Here is a 12219-nt window from a genome sequence, read left to right as displayed (position 1 = left end):
ACCTATACACAACACACATTTATGCTTACATATAGACCGGAAAAGGATAGTTGAAATAGTCCAGACTATCTCCAAGGGGAGACAGATTGATACTTATGCATTCTACGTATCCACATATCACACTTGAGGCTATTTTAAGTGTGTGTGCTACTTCTGTAACATGAAGCCTGGAGAATATCAGTCTACTCCAAGCAAGACCCACTTCTATAGATTTTGCTGTAGTTCACAAGTAGTCCCCATATGTATTTGTGCTGTTTTCCTTCAAACTCCAAATGACAACACTATGATGTCTTGGCTACTTTATGTGTCATGTACACTGGGGAAGTTGTCGGTTGACAATTTCCAGATCATTTGTGTGTAATTATCTACGAGGGAATACCAGGCCCGAGGGTTCTATTGAATATGAAATGTCACGCTGATGGTACCTGGAAAAGGAACGTGACCATTGAGAGACATAGGGGTCGTGGAATGGACACTTGAGTGTTTGGGTGAGTGTCTGGGCTGACAGGTCAACTTTCTCTCCCAGCCATTAATTCAATCAGCCTCGCACAGTTTGCTGTCACTGAGCCTTAAGTATTCACTTCCATCGGTTAGATTCAAATTCGTGTGTTTCATACACCTGTGAAAGAGCAAACCTTGGTTTATGACCAAGTCAGTGTTTGCGCATACCTTTATAACTGCAGCAGATGGACGGTGGTCGCTATTTTTATGCAGGGCCAAATGGTAGACAGTTCTTTAAAAATACGTTTTACAGAGAGGAATTTAGCTTTCCTATGATTTCCTGTTTCAAAACCTTATCCACAAGTTTTGTTCTGGACATACTGTTGAATTATATAGGCCTAGGCTTATTTCACTTCCTGAGCCAAATGTGTTCTAGTCTACTTACTGAAAATGGCGTTCTAAGCAGTGACAAAATCTCAAAGACCTGTAAAGCATGCTCGCTCAGACCGTGCAAGACAGGTTGAATAATTATTATATTTTATTGAATGATTTCGTAAGTAGATACCTATTTGTGACAAAACCACAAACATAAACCACGTATAAAATCCATAAAATATAAACTTTTGACCCAGTCTTTTGGTATTTTTCAATTATCAGTAGATCGAGTATGTTCTCCCCATGAAACTATACAACAAGTCAACAAAACAACTAGATCTGGCTGGGTATTTAACTTACAAAAGAAATACATTCATTCACCATACAAGGAGAATTTCCTTTTATTTCTATACAGTTTAAATATGAACACGAATATGACATATATTTCAAATAGTTTCGTTACACATGACCAAACATTTTTTGGGGCCACATCCGAAATCAAGAGGCAAGCGCACAAAAACACTGTCATTCAGTTACCAGAAACATGATTTTTTTTAAAGAAACATCAAATGACAATAACAATAACAAAAATAGACAGTTAAGTGAACTTCTGGAATGCTACAACAAATTTACCAAACACAACTTTACTGGTGGGAGCTTTGGACATATGAAGGTAGTATCTTCATATGTGTAGGATATCCGAAGATGATGCCATAAGCCATTTAATGATTTTTTTTGTCTTCTTCTTTTCTTTACTCTGACCTCTTCTCTTCCTCCTCCTCTCCGCTGGTCTGAGAGGAGTTGATCAGTTTATTCTCCTTTTTCCACTTCATCCTTCTGTTCTGGAACCAAATTTTGATCTGGCGTTCTGTTAGGCACAGTGCGTGCGCAATCTCGATACGGCGCCTCCGGGTAAGGTACCTGTTAAAATGGAACTCTTTCTCCAGCTCGAGCGTCTGGTAGCGGGTGTACGTCTGACGACCCCTTCGACCGGGGTTACCGAAGGTCCCTGTCAAAAGAAAGGGAAGAGAGAGTCAAATATTAACTTGTGTTTATACCACTGATATAGACAGGCTATGTCCGAGGAGAAAGAGCTTGGGGCGAATACCATGACTTGAACTCGTGAGCTTTTGCTGAAGATTTACGCCTTACTGGTAGACATGTGGTGTACAGTAGCAAACAATGATATAATTTCTATAGTCCTAGAAGCTGCCTTTAAATGAGTTCGTAAAAGTGCTGTTTACATCATATTGCACAGGGTTATGTCATAATTTTTACAAATATGCACGATATTTGAATCATGGTTGTATTTTTGCGCCAAACAATGTTATTTCCTGTTGTTTGTTTCCACACAAGTTATTTAGAGAAGGGGTGTTAGTTTTGACAAGTTTAATAACAACGTATTTTATCTTCATAAACACATTCTAGCCTGCAGTAGGGGCAAACCATGGCGCATCATAACATTAAAGAACAAGGAGCTCTTTATTGATCATCATAATTCTAAGCATTCACTAATTTGCCCACACTGCTTCTGGCAAGTCACACACAGCTTCTGCTTAGAGACAGAAAACAATAAAAAGCCTATGCAGAAGGGTGCACTTAAAGTGATCATAATTCAAATGTTAGGATATCCAACATTCAAGGAAGAGTAGCTCTCGCTCACTGTCTATTAAGAGTTGTTTAAGTTTTTTTTTGTGTGTGTGTCGAAACGGAATTCCTCGAGTGTAATTTATGGTGCTAATTTATTCCTCTATTGTTGTGTAGTGTGCTTCCCTATCATATCTCATGCCTCGGACATCATTTATAACTGTAACCCATAGCACTGTCACTATGTGTATTTGCCTTGTGATACATTTTGAACTTTGTGATAGTGAGAGTCTTTTTGTGGTGAATAACTAAGCACTAATAGCTGGAACCCTGTCAAAAAAACAATACGAGCCATTTTGTGATAAGAACCCATCTTTGATGGAACTGCTGCTCCATTGTTGCCAAGGATGTGTTCGTGTGCCGTGCGATTTGAATCTACAACGTGAATAATGTCAGCCTTGAGGCGATAAGAACCATAATCAAAACAGTTTATGGGGAGAGAAAAAAATGTACTTATGGAGGACTCATCAAAATTGTACATTTTATTTTGTATAGCATGCTTTGCTTCCTTTACTTTCAGCCTGGGTGTTAAGACACAACCAGAACGACAATATTTCCCACTGTATGCTCTTCCGGCGCTATACAGTGCTGCTGCAGGTCACATGTAATAGGCAAACTCTATGTATCAGCCCAGACAGGCAAAAACCAAAACAAACCGTAAGAAAAAACAAATTACATGACAATGTGGACTCACCGTTACACGAGTTCATCCTCTGCATCCACGGATAAACGGGCGTCGAGGGCTTCTGGTCCTCGCTGTCCCCGAATATGCTTTTATTTTGCCCCGAGCAGTCCGTCTTGCGATGGTCTTGGCTCAGGACGAGCGAATGTTCCTCTATGCTGGCGAGGGTGCAGGCGGGGTCCTTTTCCCTGTAAAAGCTGGCTGCTGCGTAGTCGCATGCACCGGCGGCGCTGGCCCGGCCATAGGCACCGTTCGCCTGCTGGTAATACGAGGATGGATACGCCTTGTCTTGAACGCTGGTAGCGCCATAGGCAGCACCAGGATAGTGTCTTAAAGGATCAGTGTATCCGGAGGAGTATAACGGTATCTGTCCCAAGAAAGACTCTTGTCCTCCAGGCAGAGTCACTGGAAAAGTTGAGTTTACAAAATAGGAACTCATTGGGAGGGTACAGGTTCTTTTCCTTGGTTTATGATTTGTTGTGTTTTATAGTCCAACTGGTTTAGCTATTAGTAGTTTATCGGAGATTGGGTTTTAGTTGAGGGGGGGCGCTGGGTGGCGATGTGCCAGTGCGGGACAGAGGGAAACCATACCATCTGACCAGGCGCTGACCAATAGCGTGCGTTAGTGTCTGCAAAATAGCACCCTGGAGGGGGGGGTTGTGATTGCATGCGCCGGGGGACCCCAGCGCAAACCCGAGAGCAGGCATTTTTTCTCTTCCATCTCTTTCGCCTTTCTCTCCTCCCAATGAGATTGCACAATACGAATCACACTGGAATTTTAAAGTGGTAAATTGAATACATAGACACTTCTCCCCCTTCTCTTTGGTCTTTGGTGAGCCATATACGGTAAAGGCTCTACTCACTCAAGACAACAAATATGACCCTTCAAATAATCCCCACATTAAAAAGGGCTTGAAAACGTAAATCATATAGAGACGCACCAATGGGAGTTTGAGTTATCTTCTGCATTTGAAATATTTTGTGTTTATATTTTTGGTCGTCTGATTTATTCGCTCAGTACAGTAGATATGTGATGAAATATGTCCTCTCCCCTCTTACAGCACATTATCATCACCATTATTTCCATAGCGATTTCCATCCGGGTATTTGACAATATACTTAAAGTATATTTCAACATGCACGTGCTTAATATATTTATTGGAATTTATTGAATATTCCGCATTAGAATTGCTTTGGGTTTTGCAACAGTTGCCTTCACTAAACAATATTCCTATATTAGTTGAATATGATACAATATTTTGAGAGCCCTGGCTTTTATAAATGTTTAGAGCAAATTAGCTGCCGTACATTAGTCGATATGTTACCATTGGTTGTTTGTTGAACGGCTCTGGCCTACGTTGCGGTATCATACAAGTTCCTTATTACCGCATGTGTCTAGTCTGAGTGTGTATTTACATGCATGCTGCCCTGACCACATTTCATGCACCGGTTTTTATTTCAAAATTATTGACTGGGAAGGTCATTACGCGTTGTAAAGCTTTACATGTTTCGCTGACTTTTCTACCACAAGTCAAGTCAAGTCTGGATCTGTTTTTCATTTACAAATGGCATTTACAAAATCATAAATTAGCCAGTTCCATAAATAAGTCCGGTCCTCATACAAGTGTTGTCTGTAGAATAGCGCCGGCAGTCTGTGTATTTTTACTTTCATTTTGGTTCCCTTTCAAACCAGGACACAGAGCTTCCTTTGGTTTGGCTTAGTTTTGTGTGAACGGAAAACGTCCATTGTGTGACCATTTGTTAAAGTACACAGAGAAATGGGCCAGTCTAAGTCTCGGTTAATAATTAATGAATAATAACTACCATAAGCCATTTTTTTCAGTCTTTAGCATAATGATCTGATGATATGGGGCTATTATTGTGTAAAAACTCACTTTAATGTCTGTTCCTCTGAACCAATTCTCATTTTGCTTTTTGTCTCGTTGCAGGTCTCCTTATAACTTTACAAACAACAAGGTAAAGCCAGCTTAAGTACTCTGACTTGGTAACTTCTGTGGACAAAACTGCACTGCAGAAAAGTTGTCTACAAATGGCATGAGAAGCAACACACTGGATACCAATTCATTGAACATTACACAATATATATGGACTATGACCGGAAATCCAAGTGAAGATGCGTCTGACTGTAGGGAGAAAAAGTTGTGATTTGTTTATACAGACCAGGGAGGAAACACTCGCCTGTCACTTTTTGTCATATTTCCCGGAACTACCTCATAGTCCCCCGAGTTCCGCATGACTTATGCATATGTAAGTATGTGCTCTTGCATTCTTCTGTATATTTGTTTAAGATATAATATATTAATACATGTATGTATATGAGTATGTGTGTGAAACAAAGTCAAGTAGTAATAGGCCTATATTTCTTTGTAAATGTTATATATTCTACTGTGGATAAAAGGGTTTTTTACGCGCAGCATTTTGATGGAAATAATTGTCTTACAAGTATATTTTGCACGAATAAACATCTCGATTGTTTGTTCTGCTAAGTTAATAACTGCGTATAATGTCAAAAGGCCAATTTAGTCGATTGTAGATTTTCATAGGCCTATCTGTAATCTTGGTTATAATGTAGTAGGCCTTTCATTAAAATACAAGAAAATTGTAAACGAGTTGTGGTGTCTTGTGTTTTGGAGTTGCTGTTTTACTTCACTGGGGTGGGGAAAGTGTTTTTGTGTTTTATGACTTTATGGGGGCTTGTAAATTCACAGACACGATTGGAATTGAAAACAAGTGGTGGCAGCAGAAGTTATAACAAATGTCCCTGGCTTAGCTCTTACTTTACTGTAAATTTGTTTTAAGTGCTTATTATATAAGTTCACTTAACCTATCCATAACACAAGAAACAATTCAGAAGTATTTAGAGCCATTTGACTTCAATTCGCAGGTTTAGTGCGCACTCGCGTGCGTAGCCTAATTCATGTTTTTGACACTTCTCCGCCCCATTCTACTACAGTTGTCATAAACAGTAATCATACTTTTAACCTTTTTGATTATTGAAAGTGATTATTGTGATTGAAATATTCTACTTTTTAGTCAATTGTATGAAATTAAACCGAGGGTTCACCAGTCTTATACATTTTCATTGCAAACACAGCGACTCGATAACTCTGAAGAAACTCCAGTTCTGGCCAAGGCATTCTGCAAGTCTTTACATGCATGACAGTGTGTGGAAATGTCGAATTAAACGGAGGTAGATAGCCTAAGTGAATAATGCATGAATTAAAGATAACTATAACCATACCATGCTTTTCCGCACATGTTTAGCTTGGAAATGCATAGTTTAACGTTTAGAACTATAATCAAATAGTAGCAAACTAATTGTATCAATATTAGCAAATAGTGTTACCGTAGCCTATATAGGCCCATGCAGCATTGCGTGGTTTTAAGTCGTGGTGTTGCAACGGTGTTCTATCAAGTGAATGACTTGTACTGGTTAATGATAGATAGGGCAGATCGTTTCTTACATATTTGTTATTGCTCTCCAGAAATTTACTAGTCCTTCACGGACTTTCAATTATTGTGAAGTCACTAGACGGTTACCTGATCAGCCTTCAGCCAAAAGCTTTGGACACAGGTTACTCATTAAATATTTCATAGCGTTAGTCTCATAGAGTTTCGTATAGGCCTACTGTAGACCTAATTACCTCTAACACATTGTATTGCTAATATTCTCATGTTTTGACACTTTTAATCATGGTTGTCAGTCAAAATATAGATATTTAGTCATTACTGTGTTCTGATATTGTAAAAATACACACTTCAAATGGCAATTATTATGTTGTTCTACCATTGGATAGGCGGCGGGTAGCCTAGTGGTTAGAGCGTTGGACTTGTAACCGAAAGGTTGCAAGATCGAATCCCAGAGCTGTAAAATTTAATTTGACATTTAAACTAAACAATTAGCCATCTCAATGTAAGTCACACACGGTACGAGGTGTTTACAAATGACTACCTTGAGTGTGCGACCGCACTAAACCAAATGAAAACAGTGACCAAGGACAAATCCTGTGTGGTTCCAACACACACACCTCCCCTGTATCCACCACCACAGCTCCATACCCCTCTCACTGTGTCTCCACTTCAACACGGCCCTCACAAATAATAGGGCCAGATTGCATTGATAGCACGGTTGCTTTCTTGGGGAGAGAGCACACAACATCACTTAATACACCAAATGACCAACTAAAGTCAGCCGGGTAATAACAGTGAAAGTTACACTGAGTGAGTGAATCCAGGTTGGCTCTAACACGGGGCCGCCACTACACGCTCCACTCACTGCACAATGCAATAACCTTGGAGCGGTCATCCGCTTACGTCTTGGTGAAGGGCTTTTTAGAAGGGGAGAAGTGGGGGGGGTGCACGAAATCGAGCCTTAAGGCTTGAGCTTCTGCATGTGTGCCACAAATCTCCCCCAAACGCAGACACATCAAAGCGCGGCAACAGCAGCTCGAGAATTTACAACCTCTGCATTCTTTTACGTTTCACTGCCACCGAGCCCAACCCGCCCATTACAGCTATCCTGTTATCTCCTGCCCCAGCCAGGGCCTCACCGTTTTGTGACACAATATAGTTCAGAAGAGGGACCAATAACACTGGAAATATCACATCTGTGGGCTGTTTGTCAACAGCTCACGCACTTAGCGACAAACACATTTCTGCACAATCATAGGAGCACAATATGCAGGGTTCAACTGTACACTATTACACTCGAACACAGAGACACACATAAATGCACATGCACACGCACACCAGACAGAAGGCCCTGATATTGGAGGCTGTTGGGCATTATGGAAAAATGGCCGCTAGATGGCACCAAAGAATTAGGAAGGAGCAGAAGGTGCAGCAAACAGCGACCTGCGTCACTGCAAGATCAAATCAACTGGCATTACTGCAAGCTTCAAGACTGCCAAGTCAGCTTATCACATTTGGAAATGAAATCCAAAACAAAGTCTCTATAACCGTTAAGTGGAATAGGATATATGTTTATGCACTAGGCTGCTACCGTTTATTTCTTTGATAGTTATTGTATCTGCATGGATGAACTTCTATAGTGGGCTGCGTATTTTGCTGACAATATGTGATACAATACCAAATGTACTATGCTATGACATAGTAAATGTATATTATAACATGTTGTAATTAAATACCATCTCATCCAGTGGTTCTTTGTTTTGTTCATGTCACTTTTCTTCTTGGATTTTAGTCTGTATTTTGCGGTGCTACTGAATAAACTGAATAAGGAATTGTTGTGTTTGTTTGTTGGGATGTCATATACTGAAGTGAGATGATAAAGAAAATAGATTTTGATATTAGAGATATTGTGATAAGCTACAGACAGACAGACACAGACACAGACACAGACACAGACACAGACACAGACACACACACACACACACACACACACACACACACACACACACACACACACACACACACACACACACACACACACACACACACACACACACACACACACACACACACACACACACACACACACACACACACACACACACACACACGCATACACAGATGGATATACTTGCAGATCGATGTATAAGCAGATAGACTGTCAGACCCTTGATACACAGCTAGAAGCGAATAGTATCACACACAATTACGCATTATATACTAATAATAATAATAATACCGCCATTGATTATACATTGGAAAATATAATATGTTATTACTTTGTATGAGGATTGGCAAGCAAGTATAGGCTATTTGTGGTAGTTGTAGTATGGTGGTACATTGAAATAACTAAATAGTGGACTACGTCTGGTTTAAGGCACAGACGGAATCAAACAGATATCATAACAAGTGCACTGTGGAAGCAACCTTTATGGTGGGTGCGGGGACCTTTTCATGAGGAGGATACGACAAATGGACACCAAAGGGTCTAGCGTGTAAAAACAATACCGGAAGATGACACAGAAGGGGGAATGAAAGGGGAAATAAAGCAATAAAAGTGAGCGAGATCACCCCGCAGACACATACAAAAACATTCTCCACCGCACAGACGTACCAACTGTCCAGTAACCTGGAAGCGTTGTGTCGGTGATCTGGAAGTGATACGCTACACCACTATTTGTCAAGCCCTAGCCTAATGGAGGATTTAGAAAAAAAGACGGTCAGTCTCAATGCTAAACTCAAACGATCATCTGCTATCTCTACAAAACGCCATGTTGTGTGCCTCGTCTTGTGCGTTTCCACGCTTTAGGGAGGCGTATGAGAGCGAAGGAATGTTGTATAGCTCCGTGTTTTTTGATTAAGGATTCCACTTAAGAGGTGACCCAAGACTGTACATCAGAAATTCTATTTGCATAGGAGCCGCTACATCAAACCTCGCCCTCGCAGCCCGGACACGGGTATCCATATACCACAAACAACCTCAGCCAGCCACAAATGAGCATATCGAAATCGATATGTATTTCTCTATTATGCCTCCGAGCCAAATGCAAATTCGTCATGCACACATAAGAAGGTAAACATCTCCAAGCACTTTCGAGTGACGACATCTTATAGAACGTCATCATAGAATGTAATATTTACTAAAGGTTTATGCACACTTAAAATGTGAATATTTTCATTGGAGAGAGCAGTCATGATTGCGTTTTGAATAATTGTTTTCAAACTTTCTGTGAAACGAGACAGCGTGAGTGTAATGACAGACAAGCACGCGTTTACCTTTGTTGATAATCCGTCACTAAGTCCTTGGATAGCATCCGCGAGTCTCGCACAGCTCGCGGTACAGCATTCCCGTTGCCCCAGCTCCGTACCGCCATTAGCGCGCGAAGTCACCACTGTGGCTTTACAGTGTCGCAGGCCGCCTCCATACCGTTTCATTTACATTAGTCAACAGGAATGAAGCATCCCGGTATGAAAAATTAGACGAGACCCTCCGGTGTGTCCAGATCTCACACAGTCAGTCACTCTCTCCATCGCAGCGGAAATCCCATTCACAGTCGGCCACATTAGCATAGCGCAGGGCGAGGAGGCAGGTCTCCCAGTTTCTCTGTAAACACTGCGCCGGGACAAGGTTATTTTTTTTATTTCATACATGCGATTAAACCGCCTAGAACCTTGAAGGAGCACAGTGTTGCTGCAGAAGGTGCGGTGTCCAAAAGATTGCTGCATTATAACCACTTGGGAAATCATAAAAAGTTCATGTTCACGGTTACCCATCCACATGACCATCCTCGGCCAATCCCAGGACCCAGGCACTCATAAAGTTCTATCACAAAGTTGTAAATTTTCATAAAACAACAAGGAATTTATTGCGTTTCTTCATGACTGCTTTAGCAGCAGTGGTTCCTCCATCGCCATCTTTTTTTTCTCTCAAATAGGAAAAGCATAGGGAGGATTTCTCTTGTGTTTCACATGAAAGATTTTGTAGGCCGATCGGAGAGACATAAACGTTTCTTGTGAGGATGTTTCTGTGCTCTTATAAGCAATTAATACAACTACATTGCTCAGACATTTCATATCTAGTCTTTTCTCCAAAGATATTTGAAAAAAGATATATTTGTGTGCTATTGGCACAATGCGTTGGAGGACAAGACTAGGCTTATATTGACCTTTTCCCAGCTGTTTAGTTATATTATCATTGTATTGTTGAAATGTAAAAGAAAATGAAATTGTATAAAAAAACAAGAACTACTTACAACAAGAGAAAATGATGAACCAGCATATCTCATTGAATAGTTGCATCCTGAAATTACATCAATGTTAGCCATTTACGTTAGTTATAGGCTATCGACGCATTCCCGAGGCCTTTGTTCAGATGTTAGGGTTATTAGTCGCATTAATATTGCTTGCATGAGACCAGCTTTGTGTATTGACGGTGTATTGGTGGTGCATGTTCAGAACAAAACCATTTTCAGAACAAATATTGCACGGCTGCGATATAGCATTGAAAACAGACTTTAATGCGTGTAAACTAAACCAACAAAGCATTCCAGTCGACCAAAATATCCAATAGGAGATACTTTGATAAAGAAGGTTTAATCGAATCTTGTGCAACGACACAGCCATGGAAATGTGCAAATATCAATATTCAACTGAACATCTTTGCTACAAAAGGCGTGCGTAAAATGTTTCGCACTGCGGCATACAATCGCCGCATTGTGGCCAAGGCCCAACTCATAAAGATATCTTGTTAAGAAGGTCCTAAAGAGAATGAAACACATTTGCGTCCTGGTTTCGTTTCCATCTAGTATGCAATAACTAAACGATGCAAATTGATGCTGCCTATAAGCAAACGAAATGGGTTGATTATTAACGAATATGAAAAAGGAAAGACTAAACTCTGAAGACGGGTATTGTTGCAGGGTCTGCAATCCTGGCACATGAGCAGACGTTTTCGTAAGCACCTGTTTCCCATTTTGTTGATTTTTTGGTTACTTTTATGGTGGTTTCCGGTCTTTCATTGATGCAATAAACGCATTAGTTACAACCCCCAATGTTCGTCTTCCCTTGGTCAGTGTTGTATGCACAGAACCAAGGCAGAGACTATAGCCAACAATTCCAGGGCAAACGGGTATATATAACATCCATAGGTTAGCCTAAAATATATACCACTAAACTAAATATTCAAAATAATTCAAACGCTTGCATCAGTAAACTAAACAGGATCGAAATCATGATACTGACAGGCTGTTCATAGCAATGCCAGTATCCCTATCATTATCAATATTAAACATTGGGCTGCATTAGAAATTAAACAGGTCAGGCTACCTTGTCTTTATAAACATAGATTCAAAATAATATTAAATGAAAATGATAACACTTTGCTATTAGGCCTACAAATGAATAGGCCTATTTATTTATTTGATCAGACTAGCCTGTCAGTGGAAGGCTAGCCTACTATCAACAAATGTGATAATGGGCGTAACAAAAAGTTGACAAAATTCGGATAAGATTGTGGATAGTATTATGCTTTCACAGGTCTTGTTAAACAAAATGCTTAATGTAGGCTCATTTGGTGAAATTCATTTAAGAAATATCACCTACAGCTGTACATGTAGCCTAGGCCTAGTCATTGAACCATCATA

The 12219-nt window shown here is 40.3% G+C and overlaps 2 protein-coding genes across 2 annotated transcripts in view; both read right to left on the bottom strand.

The window, feature by feature from the left end:
* Positions 1 to 10473, bottom strand: part of LOC123999254 (homeobox protein Hox-B3a) — a 56934-nt gene extending 46461 nt beyond the window's left edge. The window contains exon 1 of the mRNA XM_046304827.1: positions 9854 to 10473. The gene's annotated coding sequence lies outside the window, so the exon portion shown is untranslated. The remainder of the gene's footprint in view (positions 1 to 9853) is intronic.
* Positions 958 to 6418, bottom strand: LOC123999258 (homeobox protein Hox-B6a). Its single transcript, XM_046304840.1, has 2 exons — positions 3158 to 6418; positions 958 to 1825 (listed from the first exon to the last, which is right to left on the bottom strand). Exons 1-2 carry the CDS (start codon positions 3582 to 3584, stop codon positions 1569 to 1571), a joined length of 684 nt encoding a protein of 227 aa, XP_046160796.1. The 5' UTR covers positions 3585 to 6418; the 3' UTR covers positions 958 to 1568.
* Positions 10474 to 12219: the final 1746 nt, after the last annotated feature.

This window comes from Oncorhynchus gorbuscha, linkage group LG16, assembly GCF_021184085.1.
Source record: "Oncorhynchus gorbuscha isolate QuinsamMale2020 ecotype Even-year linkage group LG16, OgorEven_v1.0, whole genome shotgun sequence".
NCBI classification, from domain to species: domain Eukaryota; kingdom Metazoa; phylum Chordata; class Actinopteri; order Salmoniformes; family Salmonidae; genus Oncorhynchus; species Oncorhynchus gorbuscha.
This window is presented reverse-complemented; position numbering and strand designations above follow the sequence as displayed.

Bases quoted from the DNA above. Each gene is read 5' to 3' on its own strand.
- LOC123999258 (XM_046304840.1), bottom strand. From the start codon at position 3,584: ATGAGTTCCTATTTTGTAAACTCAACTTTTCCAGTGACTCTGCCTGGA. The intron at 1,826-3,157 runs GTGAGTCCACAT...TTCTTTTGACAG, and splicing joins GAGGATGAACTCGTGTAACG to GGACCTTCGGTAACCCCGGT.